General features: G+C 31.2%; 1 protein-coding gene across 6 annotated transcripts in view; it reads left to right on the top strand.

Annotated features, from left to right (window-relative positions):
- Nucleotides 1-23,844, top strand: part of LOC118196321 (syntaxin-1B-like) — a 177,756-nt gene that overhangs the window by 132,263 nt on the left and 21,649 nt on the right. For 5 of the 6 annotated variants that reach the window (XM_085819082.1, XM_085819085.1, XM_085819081.1 and 2 more), the window contains 2 exons: nt 16,401-16,509; nt 21,647-21,717. The exons of the other annotated variant lie outside the window; for it this stretch is intronic. In XM_085819082.1, the coding sequence (XP_085675208.1) occupies nt 16,401-16,509; nt 21,647-21,717 (180 nt within the window). The remainder of the gene's footprint in view (nt 1-16,400; nt 16,510-21,646; nt 21,718-23,844) is intronic. 6 annotated transcript variants of the gene reach the window in all.

Raw genomic sequence — 23,844 nt, 5'->3', positions numbered from 1 at the left:
AATACAGTTTTGTTTTGCATATTTTCTAACATCTGGCATCGCTTTTGAAGAGATGTCATGAAAGAATCCCATTCACATAAATCATTACTATTTAATGACATTTCAAATTGCTTACGCGATTCTTTATCTATTTTATTGAGAATAATATTAATCAGCAAAGCTTCGCTTAATTTATCCATATTTAATTCCATAACTTTTAATGCTCTTAAATGTTTCTGAACTTTATCAATTAATGATCGTAAATCTTTAGGATTTTCATGAACTATTTTTTCAATAGAAAGTAATTCATTGTTATGAGAATTTACAACCAGTCTCTTATTATCATATCTTTCTTCAAGTGCCTTAAATAAGGAAGAAAATGTATAATCTATTGTTTGTATCTGCTTTGCATTACCAATTAAACAAGATTGTAAATAGAACAATTTCTGAGAATCTGTTAATTGTCTATTAGATGAAATTAAAACTACAAATTGATTTTTAAATAAATTCCAGTCTTCGAAATTGCCAGAGAATTTAGGTAATGTTATTTCAGGCAATTTATAATTCAATGAATTACTTCTTGCTTCTGAAATACTATTATTTGCATGCTTACTACATAATGTAGTATAAAGACATTTCAGGCTTACCTGAACGTTGGTAATATCCATCTCGATTTCTTCAAAAGTAGATTCGATGTCTGATATTTCATCATTTTTGCACACTTTGTAATAATCCAAGCGAAGTTCATCAATTTGTTTATTTAACTTGTGCACTTTTTCTTGCAATACTTCTATTTGTTCGAAACCAAAATCATCACTTTTTCCACTGACAGACGACTTTAATTTCCTTATTTGTGCTTTAATGCCGCCACGTTTTCTGTTCAACGTAGTTATGTCTTCATTAGCCATTTTTTATTCTAATTAGCTGCGTCTCGACGATGACCAATGTTTTGAGGTCTCTGGTTACACTGTATACTATAATAATTACAGCAACAACAACAACAATTTTATTTCGTGGACTGTATCATAACTAAAATTCTAAATCGAAAATGATAAATTCCCGACCATACGGGATCAAAACATGTATGCTACGCTAGAAGTTCGAATCTTAACTAACTGAAATTGCGCAGAAACAATGCGCTGTACATAATTTTGAAGTTGCGCAGAAACAATGCGCTGTACAAAACCTACACTCATGTCCATAAATTAAGGATAATTCGGAGTCACGCGGAAATCGAACTCTAAAATAAATATATCACCTGCAAAATCACTACACACATCTTCAAGAATCATATGCAAATTTCAGGAAGTAACCAGATGACACCGTTGGTACGTCACAATGACGAGAGTGTAAGAGAGTGATATATAAAAAATACAGGCAAAGAAGTAAAATTGTTCGCATGCGCTTTACAAGCATTTCAGTGCAATAACCGAATAGTTATGACACAAAGGACGCATTTAGATGATTTATTACGTGGTAGAATTATCGGCCGTCTGAAATGTGGGCGTACCCAACTGGAAGTATCAGACGAACTTGGAATTGCCCAGAGTGTCATTTCAGGCTTTGGCAACGATTCCAAGATGATGGTAATGTGAGTAGACGTTACAGCACAGGTCGCTCCAGAGTTACAACGCCAAATGAGGACAGGTATTTGGAAGTTACTGCCAAAAGAAACAGGCGGAGCACAGCCTCAAACCTGTCTCGTCAGCTCTCTTCAGTCACTGGTACGACAATTTCAAGGCAGACCGTGTACAGACGCTTAGGGAAGATTGGTCTATATGCTCGTAGACCTGTCAGATGTGTTCCACTTACTGCAACTCACTGTCGCCTGCGGTTAGCCTGGAGTAGAGAGCATACAATGTGGTCACCGGAACAGTGGGCTTGTGTGATGTTTTCCGACGAGTCCAGGTTTAGCTTGCAGTCTGATTCTCGCCGGACTTTCATATGGAGAGCTCCAGGTACCCGTTACCACCAAGAAAACATCATTGAACGACACCGTTACGGTGGTGCAGGAGTGCTCGTTTGGGGTGGAATTATTCTGGGTTCCAGAACTGACCTGCATGTTCAAATTGGGACCATGATAAGCGAAATCTATCGGGACGTCATTCTGGAACAACATGTACGTTTGTTTCGGGGCGCCATGGGCGCACAATTTGTGTTTATGAATGACAACGCCCGTCCTCACCGTGCAAACATCGTAAGCGAATGCCTTCAATCGGAGGATATCACCCGTATGGACTGGCCAGCATTCTCACCGGACTTGAATCCAGTAGAGCACGTGTGGGACATGCTTGGCCGACGAGTTACAGCCCGTCAACCTCCTCCTACATGTCTACCGGAACTTCGGAGAGCATCGCTTTTTGAATGGTGTAATATCCCCCAAGATCAGATCGATAATTTGATACTCAGCATGCCTAGGCGTTGTACGGACTGTATTGCATTGTCTGGGAGACATACAATGTATTAACAATCATACCAACCATGTAATATTGTTTTTTTGTAAATAGTTTTTTTTTTTTTTTTTTTTTTTTTAATTTGATCCAGGGAGAAAAATCGCTAATTTTTTTAATAATATCAAACATATAGAATCTTTTTCTGCTCTTTACCTTTTGTTTAATAAATAAGCTTTACAAATAAGTCAAATTTGTTTTGCTTCTAACTCTTCTTTTGCCTGATTTTGCATTATCCTTAACTTATGGACATGAGTGTATATTGCCGCGTAGGAGGCAACAGTATGTTTTCACCAATATCTGGCTTGAACGGCATTTTAACCACATATCTTCCATCCGCATGTCGGTAAAATGAGTTTTCAAAAAGTTCATTGCAGTAATTTAATTCAGTATTAACTGTAGATATAGTTTCATTTACTTCTTCAACTTCCCAGAATGATTTTACTAAGTTATTTAACGAATTAATCTCTGTTGACAAAAAACAATAATTTAAGTCATAATTTTTTACATGTGGAATTCTAATGCTTCCAGAAACTAAAAAGCCGAAGCAGCTGTCTTGAAGAAGTAACTCATTATCTTCTAATCGTATTTTATCTATTTTTAAAAATTCGAAAAATAGTTCCGCTCCTAATAATAAATCTACCTTTTTTGCTTTGAAAAATTCATCATCAGCATCATTTATTCCTTTCGGAATATTTAATTTCTAAATATCAATAGATTTCGATGGTGTCATGTCAGTTATTTTGGGAACAACTAATAACTCTATTTTCCATTAATTCTTTTTTTTTTTTTTTTTTTTTTTTTTTCTAAGTTCGATAAACGCGTCTTTATTTGCGATTTAACGTTCAAAGTAGTGTTGCCTATTCCACTAACTGGAATAAATGTTCGTTCTTTTTTTATTCCTAATGAGTTCATAACACCTACAGTACAAAAATTAGAAGTCGAAGCTGAATCAAGCACAGCTGTAAAAGGAATTCGTTCATCGTAAACATAGCGAAGATAAACAATCGCTGTATTTATTAACACAAATTTATATTTATTTGCAGCTGCCATCAAAGTTGTGGGGGGGGGAGAGGGGCAGTCCTCTTTCCCATTCACTGGCGAAAGGTTCAAGCTCAATTCTTTTTCTTTCGATGATTCATTTAGTTTTTCGTAGTTTTTATGCAAAAGCGAATGATGTGTGTCTTTCTTACAGACATAATAACTAAATTTAGCTTTACACTGCGATAATACGTGTGATGGAGAAAGGCATTTAATGCATAATTTATATTCCTTAACAAAATTATACCGCTCAGAAACAGAAATACTCTTAAATTTCGAACAATGATAAATTGGGTATGGTTCTTTACACATAATACACTTTCGAAAAGGGTTTGTTTTAGTGACCAAGGATTTTGAATTTCTAGAGCTACTTAATTGATTTGATACTTTAGTACCATAGCTCTGCTTAGGAAAGCTAACTTTGTTTATTTCTTCAAGAATGCGAATTCTTTCTTCGAGAAATTCTAAAAATTCATCAAGTTTCGGAATTTCGTTTGATTTTACGTTTAGTTCAAATGCTTTTCTAGATTCTCTATCTAATTTATGCAATAAAATATTTAATATCAAAACATCAGATAAATTATTTCTACCAAATTCTAATACACTTAAAGATCTCAAACATCTTTTAACGTTATCTACCAGTGATCTCAACTGAGAAGGTGAGTCATTTATTTTTTCAAAGTTCAACAAATTATTAATAAAGGCATCAACTACTGCTCTTTTGTTTTCATATCTGCTTTCAAGTGCAGAAAATAGCGATTCAAATGTATCCTGACATGATTCTAAAATTTTTGCTTCACCTTTAAGTGATGCTTTCAAATAAAACAGTTTCTCAGTATCATTTAAATTATTATTATTACCAATCATAGACATAAATTGCACTTTAAAATTTTTAAAATCTTCAGATTTACCATAAAATTGAGGAAGAGGTAAATCAGGCAGTTTAAAATTTGATTTAGAAACAGTTTTGGTTTCAAATTTATCTTTATTATTTGTTTCACAATTAGAAAGAAAAATTCTAAATCCTACTTCGAACTCTTCGATGCTTTCTTCCAATTCTTGTGTAATGCTTAGATTATGCTTCAAGTCAATTTCCTCTGGCAAATTGGTGTATTCCACTATGAGTTGTTTAACCCGAGATTTTAATTCAAACAAAGAATCCAATTTAGTCTTCATAATAACATCATTGGTTGAGTTTATTCTCCTCCATTTTATCCTCATCAAGGAATTTAATCAAAGCTCCGAGTTTCGTTTTCACTACGCCGCGTTGGCGATTCAGTGAAACGATATTAGTAGCCATTTTCTTCTCCGGCTAACGTGAGACCAAACTGTTCTTGCCGAAGATTATTCAAACTTATTTAATGTAACTTAACTTCAGTAAGTGGACTGTAATATTAACAATAACAAATTTATTTTAACAAAAACAACATTATTGAATACTAGCACACGCATGTGCTTATAGTTACCTATGTAACTTAGCTAAAAGCGAGCAACCTTACATCAAGTCAGAAATCATACATACTAATAAGGCAAAAACGAAATAACTTTAGGGTTACACTAAAGCCAAACTCTGCTTGGCGTAAAACAATGCTGTCAAGCAATACTCTTTCAGACACCGAACAATCAGTATGAATAAGAAGCTGAGTATGACTATTTTCCATTTCTTCATACATTTCTAAAAAGGTCATGCATTCAAAGGATGGCCTTTAATGTAGTTAATGATTTTCTTGCTTTTATAGGCTTGATTAAAGTTTTGGCAATCATCTCTGCACCACTGCATTTGACAATTAAAAGCAACGCAATACGAAGGTTCTAGAAGTTTATGATTGTCATCTCTTGTAAAATTCCACATTATCTTTCAAGACTGATTTAAATTTTTAAGTTTGTTTTAAAAGAATGATTATTTTATCATTTATCTTTGTACTGATTGTGGTTATCTTAAGATGGCGCTTGAAGTTGGGTATTTACTTGCTTTCATTTGTTAGATTTTCAGAACAAATGACGCAAAGTGGAATAGGCTGTTTTTCATCTCCGGTCAATGTGAATCCAAATTTAAGATATTCTTTCTCTTATTAGCTAGTTTCCCTTCCTTTTATCTTAGCAGGTTCTTTAGGAATAAAAGGTGGTTTACCCTCATTCATTTCATAATTTTTTATATATTGATTGTAACTATTGATTTGGCAACTAAGTTCTCACCGTTTTTTTAAATTGGAAAAATTTGTATGACATTAAGTACTTTTGGCACGAAGTTGTACATCATTCGAAAGAGAATATATTGTTCTACCTAAATTATATGTTTGGTTTTTACTAAGATACATTTTCTCCTGTTATTTACAGATCATTAGCATGGAATGTCAAGTTGAGAAGAATGAGCATTTTTGACAACTCCTTCTTTTTGCCTTTAATAAAGGTTCTAAGGCCGCAGAAACTGCTCGCAACATTTGTGCTGTGTATGGAGTGGGTGCTATAGCTGAAAGAACCGCCCGTGATTGGTATGCAAAGTTCAAAAAAGAAAATTTTAACCTCAAAGACGCATCTCGTTCTGGCCGTCCAGTTGAGAACAACAAGGGAACTGGCAGAGACAGTGGATTGCTCCCACACTACTGTAGAGAAGCATCTTCAAATTCAGAAATGTGGAGCATGGCTGCATCACACTTTAAGTGTCACCAACAAAAATCAACGAGCCACAATCTCCGCTGGTTTGCTTACTCGTCACCGTGCAACCCATGGACACAAGGAACAATTTCTTGACCCAATCGTTACTGGCGATAAAAAATGGTGCCTCTACAGGAATGTGAAGCAGCGTAAGGAATGGTAAACAAGCAACCCCACGCTCGAAACAGGATGTTCATCCGCTTAAAACGATGTTGTGCGTATGGTGGCACTGGGAAGGGATTCTCCATTTCGAATTGCTTGAAAGGAACCAAACGATCAACGCGGCACTATGTGTGCAACAAATGGAACGACTCAACACGACTATTCAAGAGAAAAGACCTAATCGGCAGCATGGTGTTTTTGTGCTGCACGACAACACCTGCCCTCATATCGCCAATATGACCAAGGAAGTCATTCAAGCTCATGGTTGGGAAGTGCTGCTACACCCACCATGCTCTCCCGATTTGGCACCAACGGATTTTCACCTCTTTCGATCTATTTCAAATGCTATGCGGGGAGTTTCTTTCAATACTGATGCAGAAATGAGAGCTTGGTTGGATGACCTTTTTCGAGTGTCAAACAGGTGATTTCTACCAACGAGGTATTGAAAATACGTGCTAAACGTTGGGAAAACGCTGTAGACGACAAAGGAGAATACATTCTTAATATTATTAAAAACGGCGGGAACTTGCCAACCCAATATAATCATCGCTTTCTTTCTGTTTAAAAGTTCGAGATTTCAACTAATGATCCATAATATTAGGGATAAAAATGATATTTACTGTGTATTATAAAAGTAGTGGAGCTTACTAAAGCACAAAACAAAACTTTCCTATCTGAAAAATCACACAAAAGCCAAAAATACTCGTGTGTGGTGTAACAGCTTAAGTATTGGAGTTTTTTGTGTGACACTGTTGTCTGTGCCATAGACTCGGGGAATGCGCAGAATCACAGCGCCTGGCAATGCCATGGCTATGCATACATAAAAAGTACACTTACGCAAGGTTTTACTTAAGAATCACGTGTGGTTGTTTTTTTTGCCAATGTGGTAATCTCTTGTCTTTTCTTTTCTATATATCTTTTTTTTTTTTTTTTTTTTTCATTGGCAACCCTTACCTGCACTTTCTTGGTTTTTTTTTTTTTTTTTTTTTTTTTTTTTTTTTTTTTTTTTTTCCCTAGATGCGCTTGCTCTTATTGGTTCATTCAGTTTCCGTGGGGCTCTTCAACTGAGAAATTCAAATTTTGATGTCGCCATGAATGTCTTTCAGATGTTTTTGAATGCTGATATTTTGTTTATCCACTGCTGATGTTCACGGCAATAATGTTAAGTAAGATTTTTTTTTCGAATTATTTCTTGTTGTTTTTACAGTTCTGGTTTTCCCCTTATTTCTTTGTCTACGCTTCAGCCGTGCACATTTACCCAATTTATATACATTTGTTCTCAGCCAACTGCAGCGCACAGTTCCATCAAACTTTTCCCATTCTCCAAGAAGACGCATACCACACTTTGAGAAAGACTGCTTTATGATAAAGATCAGGCAAAATAAGCATACCAAAGTTCATAAAATCTACATTTATTTTAATTGCTGTGAATGTGGGATAATAATTTTTCATTTATTTCTTTGGTACTTATTGATTATTTATATCCCCAGAAAAGTTGCGAGCTAATTGGGGACTTTATAAATTGGGAAAAGACATTTGTTTTATTACGGTTATGGTTTATGTGTTTTTCATATATAATAATCAAAACAAGCACTGGTTCTTCATGAGTGTATTCACTAAGCAATGCACCATAGCATCAAAATGTGTTTATTTGGTAGCCCAAGTAAGCAGTATGCAGGAGATTTCTGCCTTGAAATTCAATGATCATTCTTCTGATTAGTGTTTGCTTTTGCTTTGAGTACATTTTTTTTAAGAATTCATAATGGGACTGTGAAATTTGCTGGCTGATGTGAAAGAAAGTATTGCATTACTTCAGAAATGTGTTTTGTCCAAAAGTAACGAATGCAAAAATTCCCATTCCATAAAGTTGTGCTTCTAATTGAATTTTATGGATCAAATCTTTGATGTTTTTTAAACAAAAACACATCACTGTACACATGGATAGTACGACATCACATGCAATGCCAAATTTATACAAAATCTGTTTTTACCTCCTTTTTCTTTTCTTTTTTCTTTTTCTTTTTTTAAAAGTGAAAACAGATTGCTGTGTACACGACAAAAACAATACCCACCCCTCGAAAAAAAGTCTTTTTTTTTTTTTTTTTTTGAAATGTGTTTTGTTGTAGATGTTTCTTGCTTTTTAAACTTTATTGATTTATTGCTCCTTTATGGAATTATTAGTGTACCACAATTTTCAGAATGGTTGTTGCTTTTCACTTAAAGCTTGGAGAAAAATTAGCCACCAACTCATTAGTGACTTTTCAGATGGGGGTTGCAGATAATCAGAAAGTATTGAAGCATTTTCTAAAAAACAAGAAATTTTATGAGATAAAACAAAAACCTTCGTGACAGATATTTACATTTTTACAGCCAGTAAGTACTGTTCAGTATAATGACAGTTAAATATAAAGCATATAGATCCACATGTACTCAAATATATACATGGAACGCGCATCCCCAAGTTGGCAGGTATTGCATGCATATTCAAAAATATATTGAAATACAACAGTTATTAGACATTAGGAGTGTGGATAATTAGAAAGTACAGTAAAAGTCTTGACTATTCAGAAAGCTGGGGAAATGGCTCTTCCAGATAGTTGAGCATATAATAAATAGAATTCACCTTAGAAAAGCCAAATCAAAATGAAAAATTTGTGATCCAAAATTATAAAAACGATCATCTTATTTATCAACTTGAATATCGAAAGCCTACATTTAAAATTATATAAGATTCTGAAAAAGTAAACACATTTCATTTTCTGGTTGACGTATTTTGATTATTAAGAAATCCTGCAAAACATGAAAGTTCGCGAAGATGTGGTGATTCATTCCGGTAGAAGTTTAAATGATCGTTCTTTAGTTAGGTAATAAAGAGATGCAGATTATGGATGTAGCACGTAAAAAACTTAAATCGCTTATCATTATTTTTCACGTTGCATCACGTTGCATTGTTTATCTGCTATTGTTTTATAAGCCATGCATCATGTTTTATTTTTAAATATTTTTTTATTTATTAGCCCAAAGGAGCAATTTGCCCAGAAGGACTATTGATTTTGTTTTTTGGCATTTTACGTTGATTCACTATAAACGTTGTTTCACTTTTCAAACTGTCGCCGCCAAATATTATTGCCCTGTATTATAATGAAAAGAAATTAAATAATGAAGCCCTGTAGAGAAATTAAATAATGAAGAATCTTAATAAATGTATGTATATTTTTCGCTTTGTGATAAAACAACGGTACCTAGAGCCATCAAATTTTGAATAACGTAATCCTCCTGCGAATATGGGCATCTGGAAGCCCAAATTTGAAATTTGGACTTTGTTTTATTATCGATATCATATTTTGTAAAACTTGAACGAATTTTTGATTAACAAACTCAAGGATTTCAAAGCGAGCAATGGCAATGTTGTACAGAAAAAACATTTTTGTCTCTAGCTTGCGAGACTGTGTATCCGAAATTCTAAAGATATGCTAATTTTAAAATTATTTTGCCATATTGCTCTTGAACTGAATTTTATGGTTTAAGTGCGAAGAACATGATATTTAATAAATAAAGGTAACGCACAAAATGTTAAAAACGCCCCTTTGGACGTACTTTAAAATCTGAAACTGAAACCTTTCAGATTTTTTTTTAATGCTTGGAACCCTTAATTTTGGAAATGCTCGACTTTATGCAGTCCCAAATATTAATCTCCCTCTCCTCTGAAATGCAGGGCAAAACTTCAACTTACATCCTTCTTTAGAAAAATTGAACCGGCTTATCAAGAATTAATTGAATTTAAATTACACCAAAATGAGCTTCTTATCATGATTATGTTGTGATATCATGATTTTCCATTACTGGTGTTAAATCACTGTTTGGCGATAACGTATATGTGTTAATAATATTACAAGCTCTATAACGCAATACAAATCTTTCATTTACTAAATTTTTTGAAGGAAATTTTTTTCCAAAATTCTTAAATATTCTGGTTACTGAGTTTGCTTAGTTGAATGTCAGATTAGTTAGGCTTTTATTACACCACTTTTTTCTAAAAAAAATATGGATCATTGAGGTACATTCTTTTAATCTCTTGAGAACGAATATTTTCAAGTGCAGAGTTTAGATAAAGTTTAAAAGAAACCCTATTATTTTGCAATTTGTATGCACATATAGGGTGTACCGTAAATGTTGCGACAAACTTCTAGGAGAGGTAGGGCACATCATAAGGATTAAGAATTGCATAGGAACCCATATCCGAAAATGTCAGAGGTAAGTGGTAGAAGATGGGAAAAAGAGAAAAAAAGAAAGAAAGAAACAAGAGTGATTAATTTGAAACATTTATTGGACCTTGAATGCAAATGGTGTACGGCAGCTTGAATGTTACAACAGATGCTCGCAATTTGCACCATCAGATGCCAAACATGCTTGACACTGACGGACCATTTATTGCCGGACATGGTCAAACCACACCGGGAGTTTCTTTGATTGTAGCAGCTCCGTAGGCGAGTCTTGCCACGAGGTCCATTTCAGATACAACAGATCGGGATACACGACACATTTGATGGCTTCCCACAAAAAGAAATCAACGCTCACAGGCTATATCTAAGGCTAAATTAAGTGTTCTTTGATAAGGTCAACAATCTCTTTAACTAGGTTATTTGAAGTTCATTTAGTATTAAGATCTTTGTTAATTTCCATTGTTTTTTATTCTAATTTTTGTTTTAATTTCCTGTATAAAGTCCAGGAGTGCTTTGGGGTTGTTTGTGATAATTCCTTAAGATGCTAGATTCAGTGCAGTCTTGATTTTGGACTTTAGTAATTTCGGTTGCTGTTGCCATGATATCCACTAAAGGCGAATTGCAATTAGTGTCCTGTAGAAATCTGTGAAACTGATACTAGTTTGTGATTTTTCTGTACATGTGTACATATATTTATAACATATGAAGTGCACAGGAGAATGTTCTCAGTTACCTTGAGAAAGGGTGTGCATTAGTAGCTGGGGTATATATAGTGTTAAAATGCTTTGTTTGAGATATCGACAAGAGCTTTCACATGACAGATGAAATTAACTCATAGGTGAGGCAATGCAGATTCCAGGATTTTGCTGTAACCAAATTAAAAGCAGGAATTTAAAGGTCTACTGCCAATTAACTGTAATTTTCTTTCATAGTAACTTTCATATTTCTCTCTCTCTCACACACACACACAGATGTATATATGCTTTTTCTTTTAAAAAGAAAACTTTGTCAAAACACAAAAATTTCTAATTGATTATTTATATAAATTTGAATTTAAAGGTATTGTTAAAGTTCTATTGTAAATATTTTTTAATGCTGTTTATGTCTTCTTTCATTTCAAATTATCTTTATTCTTCCATTATTTTTAGTGGACTCGTTTTGTTTTATTTATTTATTTAATTTTATTTTACTAGCTAAACTTATTCTCCAGACTAATCTGCTTAAAAATTCTGGTAAATTAAAAAAACAACTTTATTAATTATAATACCGGTGATTCCTTTTTCAAGGTTTTGCATTAGTTATGCATGTCATCCCTAGTATTACCCAGTATATATACATATACAAAAACTTAGAAATTTCAAATTAAAATTATGAAATATTAAAGTCATGCATTATGCTGCGAAATTAATGTAATAAAAAAGAGATAATAATTAAATCAAAAAATCTGATGTGTACAACACATGACTTCCTTGTACGGAATATTAAATTATACGCATTTTTTCTTGCCTTTCATTTAAACTTATTGGATTGAATTAAATCTACTTCGCCGACAGCGCATAAACCACAATAGAATAAATGCATTTTTTAAAATTCACTCTAGTATTTGTTTATGGCGCTATATTCACTTAACAGTATCAATAATTATATAACAGTTAACTTATATAATAATTATATAACAGAAACTAAGTTAACTGTTATATAATCCAATAATTATATAACAGTTTACTTATATATTTCGTTCACATTATAACTCATAATGCTCAAAATTTATATCATTTAAAGAATAGAATTATCTAATCGTTGCCACTTGTTCTATTCAAATACTATAATAAAGCTAGAATGATGTATAAAAGACATTAAGCAAACAAAACAAAAAAGAAACAGTTTTTCACAGACAATTGAGTATTTCTCATTTAATTAACTCAGTTCTCACTTCGCGAGAAAGCAAAAATACATAAAAACTCAAAATATCTATATTAAAAATTACGAAGTAAATTTTAAACACTTATTTCCTCGAAAAAATTCCAGAAAGAATTAAGCATGATTTAATTGGCAATAATAAATGAATGCGTTATCTTGTTGTTGCGAAGCTAAGTTTCTCTAGATTGGCAACAAATCCACTAGTCTCCTGTTTCAAATGTAAACATCAATGGCCGCCATAAAAAAAAGGCTTAGCGGCACTTAGACAACTTTAAAATTGTTGATAATTCTAAAAATATTGCATACAGATTTACTAAAAACCTTAACCGGAAGATAACAACTACATAATACAATCATTTTTAAAGCAAAAAATGTACAATTTACAAACATATAAGAGTAAAGAAACTGAGATCACTGAGCCGGGTAACAGAGTGGATATATATATAAATATATTTATATACGTTTGGTGCGGCCGATTGCAACCAAAATACGAGGTGCACATCTACATGTTATAGCAGTCCTATATACAAAATTTCAACGTTCTGAGGCTACTCGTTTTTGAGTTATGCGAGATACGTACGTACGCACGTTCGTACATACGTTCATACAGACGCCACGAAAAATTCTCTTCAGAATTAATTTTTAAGCAGTTTTATAATTTTTTTTTTTTGAAGGAAAAGAGTATTTTATTTTGTTCTTACGTACAGATATCACGCAAAAACATCGTTAAATTGCATTCGATAGTGGTCAAAATGGATATTTTCGTTGAAATATGCTGCCTGAAACTTTTCGCAATTACAATACTTCCTTTTTACTTCGTACAAGGAAGTAAAAAGAGGATCAATAGTCTGATAAAAACCACATAGTGTTTATCTTACTATAATGTATGTACTTCCTATTAGTACTGTTAAAGTATTGACCTTTTTTATGTTATTATTGTCAGCTTATTATATATGTATATATGTATTAGTATTTTCCTTTTTGAACTTTAATTCTTAAATGTTAATACTTAAATGTTAATTTCTAAGGGTACCACTTTATTGGAATTACTTTTGGTTTTGACTTTTACCCTTGCCTGCATGAATGACGAAACACGAATTGAATGATTGGAGAGTTAGGTTTGCAGGCAACTTTCCCTTGATAAGTCTGTCTCTTGCCTACTCTACGATCATTCACATATGCATTTTTTAAAAAAATTGTTTAATTTAATTTTAATTTATTAAATTAGTAGATTTATTTTCATGGATAGATTTTACACTTGATTTGCTTATGCTTCTGAATTTAAATGATATTGTAGATTAGTTCGAGAATTAAATCTTTTACATGTTTGCATATTTTTAAATTATTTTGGCTTTTTTCCTTTTTTTAGAATTTAAATTTGCTTTTCTACTTTATTACTTTTATACGTATTTGTTTAGAATTTAAATTTGTTTAAATTTAAATTTCATTCCTTGCAGCATTGGCGCAAAGAATCTTTAATTAAATATGTATTTAAATTTAATTTTTTTAATTAAACTCAATTTATTCTTATGAAACAATTATATATATATATATATATATATATGTGTGTGTGTGTGTGTGTGTGTGTGTGTGACCCTTTTTCAATGTTATTATTATCAGCTTATGTTATATATATATATTCATTTTTTAAAAGTTTCCATTTTAAATTTTTCATGATTCATATTTGATGTTTCATTTAAAAAAATTTTCAAGATTAATTTTTAAATGCTTGTAAGTTACTTCATGCAACTGAAATTCTACTACCTTTCTCAAAGGAGATAATATACACAATAATTTATTTGTAAATAAATTATTATTTTATTACTTTGCAGCTTTTGCGAAAGTATTAAGCAATTTATTACGGTTAATAAATATATTTACTTCAATCATTGATTGATATATATATATATATATATATATCCATCCTAGTGTCATTAAACAGCGTAAAACTAGGCTGTTTTTCATTAAACTAGGCTGAGAATATATAAAACTATTTATATATTCTTAACCTAGTCTTAATCTTTTGATATGCCAACGATAATCATACTTAAATTGGCTAAGCTAAAAAAGTTTGTAGAGCTGTGTTTCATAAAATGGGAGGCTAGGCAAATAATATATTATACCTAATACATGTAATATTGTTATGAATTTTGTACTTAGATAGGTAATTTTAGTGAAATTATACGTGAAATTGTTGTATTTTTCTGTGTAATGTAACGAAAAAAAAAAAAAAAGTATTAAGAGATAAGCTATGTTGAAAAAATAAGAATACAGGGACAAGTCTATTTACCATCAAGTAAATGGGTATCTCGTTAATTTGTCGAGGCTGGCAACGTTTTTTGGGACTAATTTTTATCCCCAAATTTGGCGAGAAAGCTCCAAAAATTTCTCGCCAAATTTGAGAGATTCACCAGGATCCATGGTGGCGACCGTTTGGTCCGGTTCCTGTATGACCGTAATAGTTATTGTAATTGAATAAATGTAATTGATCAGTATTATTAGCTGTAATCGTAATTCCTCTCTCATGTTGCCTTCAAGTAATTTCGAGAAACAAAAATTACTAGCAATATCTCCGCGGCTGGATGAAAACTAGCTAAGGCCGGAGAGAGCAACTGCTCTCCGTTGGTGACTTTTAAGTTTGCGCGTTCAATCCCCATCCACGCAACTTGATTTTTCTGTCCAAGCATAATATTTTTAGAAAATTACATGATTTTGTTATTTTGGACTTTTTTACCTGTGGGTGTGGGTGCTAAGTAGCACTTTTTTTTTTCAACTCAGGCAAGTGTCCCTAGGGCAAAATTTTAATTAAGCAAAGCAATGATCAACGATCAAATGCTGTCAGTTGTTGTTAGCTTTTAGCTCGGCATGAGTTTGGAGTACTGAGAAATCTCTGGTTAGCTTTCTTTTTAGCTGCGCTTTGCATTATGCGTTGTGTTTATCTTTCATAGTAGTTTGAAGTATAACTATTGATTATACTCTGTAATATTGTGAATAGTTGTATGACTATCTTTGTGGGAAGTTCCAGATCTCTGAAATGCTTATTTTGATAAAACAAATTTTATCAACCTGACATCGAAGCTGTGTGTATTCAATCTATTATGAGCCCGGACGCACGCAACAATAAGAATAATATATATTATATCTAGTACATGTAACATCGATTGACTCCTGTCCTCTCATTACTCTTACAAGTATGCATAACATTTAAAATAACTATATCTTTCATTTTAATACTTTGGATTTGTTCGCAATGTATTTAGTCTTATAAAAGTATATTACATGATGACAAAACGCAAAAACTTGCTATTTATTTAAAAGCTCAAGCACATCATCACTGTTTGTTTAAGTTTAATTTCATGGGCACAATTTTAAAACTGTTTATGTTATTTTGGAAATGAATAAGATACATTATCTTAAACTATTTTAAACAAAGAAAATATTTTCTTAAAATATTTGAGTGAATTTCTGCTAAATCTGTAAAGTAATCTCTCTTTCCCCCTTTTCTTTCCTTTAATTCTAAATTCGCGGTAGCGATTGTAGGTATCTGAACAAAGTGAATCCTCTTTCCTTTATCCATAATTTCATTTGATTTTGCACTTCAGTGTCAAAGACTGTACAGTACTGAATTATTGTAGTGATCTTAAAGAGATGATGTTCTATATTGATGTTTGTTTATGTTCTTGCAAATACTGGTAGCATTATCTAATGTTTTTAGAATAAGATATTTGTGGAACATTCTAGTATTTTCAACTTGTTATAAAAGGTAATGGAATTTAAAAACTTAAAATAAAATTTTAAGACAACGATGAATAAAATTTTCTGTCGAAACTTATTAATAATATATACTGTAAAGAATTTTATTAATTATTTTTGCAGTTATGCAGAAATTAAGTAGGATTTATTTTATAAAATTCTTACAAATAAGTACGTTTTTAATTAAATCATGTTATAGTCTAAATATTTTCAGTAGATTCTAACAGTAAAACAGCGATTAACTTCTTCTGTTTCAAATTATTATAATATACAAGAAGAATACATCAATGAAGTTAAAGAACGAATAAAACGCCAAGCACAAATTGGTAAATATATCTTTAGTCATCATGCAAATTATGTAAATTAAAATGAAAGCAGATACTTGTTTTTAAATGTTGAAAGTGTTAAGATATTGTTATTAACTAACGAGTCAGTAGTGTCTTTCTATATGAATAATTTAGGACATTTTATAAATGATACAATAATAACCATGCATATCACATTCAATATATATATCCTTTTAAAAAATTTTTCATTCATGAATATTTAATTTTTTTGTGTAAATAGTTACATGCATTAAAAAAGGAAACTTTTGTTGATTATATCTTACATTAAAGTACCATCATCTTACAATAAAGTATCATCATAAAATCATTTCTAATGAACTTTGGAGACATTTTTTATTACCAAGTTAGCAAGATTTGGCGATTTCTTGCCAACTTGGTGACTTTCTGGAAGATTCTGAAAAGCACATTTTTTAAACCTTATGATGGATTCTTTGAGAAGCTTCTAGATGGCCATGCTGCAGTCAGTATATGAAAATGGGCCTGAGAACCAGAGAATTACATCTTAATCAGCTGCGAGATTTAGCAGTTAGCTGAATTGGTCTAAAATCTACTCTGAGAGTAATTTTGATAAGTAATAGTATTCTTGTGTGCTAAGCAGGAATTGCCTAATATCTGCATTCTCATTTTCTTCATTTCTTAAGCTATTTGTAGGTATTTATTAGGCTGTGTGTGTTATTTATTTCGCTTATTTTTAGAATAAATTGTCAATTTCTTCCTGACTATAATGAGTGCTCTTAAATGATCACTATAGCTTTATCAATAAGGTCATAGCTTACATCAGTATTTACTCTACTAAAAGATCTTTGCTTTTTGTTTCATTTTCATTATTTAGACATATCACCAGCACCTCTCCATAAATCTGGAGAATAATTTTTTTGTAAAATAAGTTTTTAAAAGTTTGGTATGCATCTAAGTTTTGGGAAAAATTTACTTTACAATAATTATCATACATTCCTCTCAGAGAGTATGTATATTTTATTCTTAATAATGTACAAAACATCAAAAAACGGCATGCAAGTTCTATATAAGAGGGGCGGAAAGTGCCGATATGGGATGTGATGGCAACGTTATATATCACGGGTGGCCAAACTGCGGCTCGCGAGCCACATGCGGCTTTTTAAAGGATTATTTGTGGCTCTCGATAAATGCACCCTAGTTCTCTTTTCATTTTTTTGTTATTATATTAAACAAAAATTATTATCGTTCCGTATGTGTTTCAAAATGTCTTTTAAATTACAGACAACAAATATGAAAGACTAAGTGCAACGTTGTAACAAATTTCATTTCCAGCCATCGTCTCTTGAATTTTTCCCTGAATCCATTTGAAATTCACATAATTCAAGATGAGTTTTCCATTTCTAATATAACTATGACACAAGAAGCATCTGGAGAATTAGAATTAATAGAGATGCAAGAAGATCAAGCTCTACAATTAAACTATAAATCAAAGCCGATTGCTGAATTTCGGAAATTTGTACCAGAATCGAAGCATTCTGAATAAAAAAAGGCTGCCTGACGAATTATTTCAATATTCGGAACAACGACTTATTTGAATCATTTTATTCCATTTTAAAATTCGTGAAATCCAAACACCGATTAGTATTAACTAACCAGCATCTCAAAGAATTACTGAGAAGTGCTGTCACCAATTATTCACCAAATTTTAAAGAATTTTCATGAGAAGTAACATAAATGTGTTTAATTTTTAATATTTAAATTCAACACACATATTTTGTACTTTTATTTATATGTTTTCAATAAATATAATTTCTGTAAAAAAATTGTTAATACCTTTTTTGCATACCTTTTAAATACGTATTTAATTGCGGCTCCGAAAAATTTCAAATTTTGAAAAATGGCTCGGACTATCAAGGATCTTGGGCACCCCTATTATATATCATATCCATAAAAATCTTCATATGGACTTTATTTTTGCATCTATTGGTCATAAACATATATCTCTAGTAATAAAAATATTTTAAATGAAGAATGAACATCCACATTATGACATTTTTAAATAAAAATCAGTTTTGTAATAATTAGAAAATCTGGTTTTTATAAAGTCCTTCAATCCATATAACACTGAAAGTTCATGTTTACATAAAATGTAATGTAAAGCAAGTTACATCTCTATGCATTAAAAATTGGTCAAATTATTGTATTTCTAGGTTTAGTATTTTAAAAGGTTTCATCAGTAGGAAAGCCTTTTTTTTTTTTTCGGTTTTCCTTGAGGGGCCAGGTAAAAAATAAGTTAGAATAATTTGAAGTTGCATTTACTTTAATATAATTTGTTGATAGTCCCTCAGGATTTATTAGCATGTCGCATTCTTAAATTAAAAATTTTTGTCACATCTGATATGCAAAAAGCGTTTTCATGCGAGTAATTTGTGTTTTTAAATGCCAAAAATATATTAATAATATTTACTAGAGATATATTTACATACAGTTTTATATATTTAGGATAATGATCTAATATTTGTGCTATTTTACTGGAAATATTTTTCATTTTTAATTCATGAAAACAATAATGTTATTAGTTGCTATAAGTTTATCATTAATTTCTTAGAAATTGAATTCTGTAAAATTCTGTTAATAAAAATCTTTTTGAAAAAAATTAATATCAAGCAAACTTCTTATGGTAGTTTGCATATTAATGTTCACCATTTATACTACACTAGTGTGCAAAACTTAAATCACACAAATCTCGACCGTCACAAATCTTTCTTACAGCTGTACATATTTTTGGAAATATTTTCAAGCTCATGAAACAACCCTTTTATCAGTTCCAAATACTTGGAAGAGAGTCATCAAACTGTGTCCTTCCTCAAGCTTCTCAGTCATTCTACCATATGTAAAAGGTGTCCTGATGTTTTCCTGTACTGCATGTATCATCTCACTTTCAGTTGAAGTAGAATACCTTGAAATGCGCCTTTTTTTCTTCTTTTCAAGTTACCTTAGACTGCTCGTGCTGACTCCTCAATTTTGTGTGCTTCGACCCATACCCTGTGATGTTATGGTGCTGATATTGCACATGTATCAATTTTTTATCGAGTTTGTTATACTTATTTCAAAAAGCCTTTTTCAATAATTTCATGAAAATATGTGAGAAATGAATTGGCTGCTGCTTGCACATTATGGTATTAACATCAGAAAGCATTATCTGAACTGCTATTCCATTTTCAGTTGTATGAAATATTTAAATATTCCATTCTTCAAATGGTGTACAACCCTCAGACTTTAAGGAAACATTATCTCAAACTTTAAATATCTAAATAACGATCACTTTTTATGAAGTCAAACGTTTTGTGTTTTATTTTATAGAATGATTGGAAACTTTTACTAAATATAATTATATAGATTACAGAATGGTTGAATGTTTTAATTTTTACACAAAAGTTTTTAAAATTTTAAACTGCCACAACATAAATATTAAAGATATTTTATTCTTACTTAACTTTTAATTGATCATGTGTTATTGATGATACACTGAGACACATAACTATTTATAAATAAAACAGACTTGGAGATGTTATATCTGACTGATTAAGGATTAAAGCATCTTTGTAACTGGAAGCACATGCCTTCAACCTGTGAGAAAATAAAGGCAGTATAAAACCTCTTAAGGACACACTGGATAATATAATCATATAGAAAAGAGCGCATTAGCTAATTTCGTGTAAAGGCTTGCTTGATAGTTATTATTTATTTTCCGGGATTGGTGAAAATGCTTTTTAAGTTTGTAGGCATAATTTTTATGAAATTGCATTTTTAATTATGGGAAAATTTTGTTAAATGTTTTATCAATAATATTTCAACTAGTTGGTTATAGAATTCTAAAACTACATAAGTTTTATTGAAATAACGTCTCTATTAATGAATATGATCTTTAAGCAGCTTTTAGGACTGTTTTCATACTTTATTTTTTTAATCAATGTAAGTTACATAATTGTTTATTAAAACCTTATTTATTTATCCCTGAATAATTGAAATTATTCACTGATATTTTTTAATTCTCCTTTTATATTCTTGAATAAAAAATATTGCAAGGAAATGCAGCTAAGGAACTTTGCATCAAAACCAAAAATTCTAAATTTTAATTTCTAAATTTTATTTAAATTTATACGTTATTGATCAACAAAAATGAAAACTGAAAAACTATAATATTCTTTTAAAATGCCCCTTGTATTTTAGAATTATTCAGAAATAAACATGGAGTTGTTTAATATATTTAAAACTGGAAATAGTTGTTTTAGTAAATACAAGAACTATGATCAAAATTGCTAAAGCTATCTTATAAAACCCGAAAATATCCCTTATCCTGTAAAGTAAATATGATAATTATTTAAGGAGGAAATATTTTTTCCTGTGTATTTGCATAATCTAAGATTTTTTACATATGAACGTGCTTCTTAGGTTTGCAAATAAAATATGACGTGTGAAATTAGAAAGGTATATTGCATTGTTTGATTTGATTATTTTATTAATAAACGAAAGTTTTTTTTAAAACTTGTTTTTTACAAAACACTTTTTTTTAAAGTTGAATTTACGAAGGGAAATTTTAAATTTAAAGTTGAATTTACGAAGGAAAGCGTTTCTTTACAAACACAATTGCATTAACCTCTTCTACATCTACGTATAACAAAATGCCTATCTCAAATCTCGCCTCCTTTTTTATATTAAATATACTAAAATAGGGGCTTAATTTCTAAAATTAGAAGTTCTAGAGCCCTTTGAAAGGCCATCAGAAGAGGAAAACAAAATAATAAGAAATGAGTAATAAAATTAAATAATTAAATTAAAAATGAAGAATTAATTACAAATAGTTAAATAATAGATTAAAATATCAGAGGTCATCATATTTGGGTCTCTAGCTTGAATTATGATTTTATTTAAAGCTACTGGAGACAGAATCTGATGGACACTGGCTGAATTTAAGCACTGAATAGTTTGAGTTCTCTCTGGTTATTCTGTTATTTGTAAAAATGCTATATCCTGATATAAATATTAATTCAGCCTTTTACCTGAATTTTACTTCTCATGAGTTAATATTTGAATCAAATTATTAGACTGGGTGCAGTTTTATGTTAAAAAGATAAAATTTCTGTTTCCCATACAGCTGGTATAGATATTTCAAAGATAAATTTTGATGAAGCCATTGAAAATCAAACTGATATATTCATGCAAACTGTGAGTACTACCATTTTCCAAGCAATTTAAATGAGTAGCATGTAATACTTGTTTTAAAGTAGCAATAAATTATTCATAAGCAATTAATTTTTTATTTTCTTGATATATTGTGTATTGTGATTGTAACTTTTAAAACAATGTATACAAAGTACAGCATTTTCAAATTTTTTAAAACTAATGTTTCGAAAAGTTTTAGAAGTGAATAGTATTTGAATTAAACCAAAACAAAATTCAAGATCAGATATAGTACCCGCCTCTTATTAAACTCACTGATTAATAAACTCAGCCACTTATTATTTTCAAATTTCCAGGAAACAAAATAAATATATGCTAATCAAAGGAAAAACTGCCTTTTATTAAACTCATTTCCGCCGCTTATGAAACTCAGACTAGCAAAAGACGGGTTCTTCAGATCTAAAATAAACTATTTGTGACTGATAAAATTTGTTTATAGTTCGTTCATTTATTTTTAAGCTACACAGTTCTTCAATAAAACGAGTTTAGCAGAAACTTCAGTGAGAACGACAGAATACCTTTATCTTACAATTAACAAAAGCAATCCTCAAGAGGCATTGGAAACTCGTTTTTTGATTGTAAATGAGTAAAGAAAAGGTGGAGCTTAAGTGAACACTGGTTCTCTTTCTCGAACACCAGCTGAGATAGGGAATGCAAGTGCATACACATACTAAGTTTATAGGGGAAGGTAGCCTAATTTGGACCGTAGCCTTACTTGGACCGCTATGATATACAAAGACTGATGATATCTGCGAGATTTGAGATAGGCATTTTGTTATACGTAGATGTAGAAGAGGTTAATGCAATTGTGTTTGTAAAGAAACGCTTCGTGGTTACATTGACAGAAGTGTTATTCGTTTGGCTAAGAAGAAAATCTGTTATTTCGACATAAGTGTGAAGGCAGTTAATTCGTCTAAACGTAATTACTTACATGTCTTATTATACCATCATAAAACTTGCTTATTTATGTACAATTTGCAATTATAATTTTGCGAGGTTATGTTAGTTTGACGTTTCTGTACAATATCAAGCATTAAATATTCAAGTTTCCCAAGTTGGACCGAAAACAGTTGCCGAAATTGAACGGGTCCAATTTCGGCAACTGTTCGAAAAACTTACGGGAATGGCAACAATTCGTCTCCGAGACGACGTATACGTAAGCGTGCTTAAAACTTATTTTAAAAGCTAATTGCAGAAATATTGCAGAACCTCAGTTTCACCTTCTAGTAGTGATGATGATGAAGATAGAAGTGATAACGAAAATAAACGATTTAGGACAGTTCTTGAAAAAATATCACCGCGAGCAAAGAAAAATCCAACTGGCCCTCCGTCTTCACGCAGTGCACCAATAGCCCAGAAAGCAGTGGAAATAACAAGCAGCCCTTTACAAATCGCGGTTTTACCAAAACTTAAAAAAAAAATCAGTTCACCAAAGTTTAACAAAATGCAGAAACATAAAAAAGAAACTGGTGATTCATGTTTTTTATATCATGTGAAGAAACCAAGAAAGACGAAATCATAACAATGCATGAAATGTCACGCTTGGATACATACTCGGTGTGCTGGAGTTAATGCTGCAATTAAAAGGTTCTTTTGCTGTAATTGCCGTTAAGAAAGCTTATGGTCCAATTTAGGAAACTAGCGGTCCAAATAAGGAAATCGGTTTCCTAAATTGAACCGATGACACGATTTTTTTAAATTCATTTTTCACCGTTATAAATAGTTTTTAAAATTTAATAATTGGTTCTATTTTGAAGGCACACTTCGTGAGTTTATTTTCTACTACTTAATTTTTATTGGCACTTCTTCCGTCCTTCTATATTGTGAAAAATACAAAATTGGTTCAAATTAGGCTACTCTTCCCTATGGTGCAGTGAAAAAATATCATGAAATGCTTCCTTGCATTATTGTACAAAATCAGGCTTTGATTAGAAAAGCAGAGTGGTCATTGTAGGCTGATTTAAAGAATAAAAATAAAAGCTTTGATTATGCCTATAATAACCATCAAGTTATAGGTCGACTTGATAAGCAAAGTGCAATCTTATTGCTGGCTAGAAATGAGAATTCTATATTTTGAAAAATTCAAATTCCTTCAAAATTTGATCGAATTGT

This window comes from Stegodyphus dumicola, chromosome 6 (genome assembly GCF_044657685.1).
Source record: "Stegodyphus dumicola isolate Sdum_Otavi_A_Nest chromosome 6, ASM4465768v1".
Taxonomy (NCBI): domain Eukaryota; kingdom Metazoa; phylum Arthropoda; class Arachnida; order Araneae; family Eresidae; genus Stegodyphus; species Stegodyphus dumicola.
The sequence above is the reverse complement of the archived record's forward strand: the minus strand, read 5'-3'. Positions and strand labels throughout refer to the sequence as shown.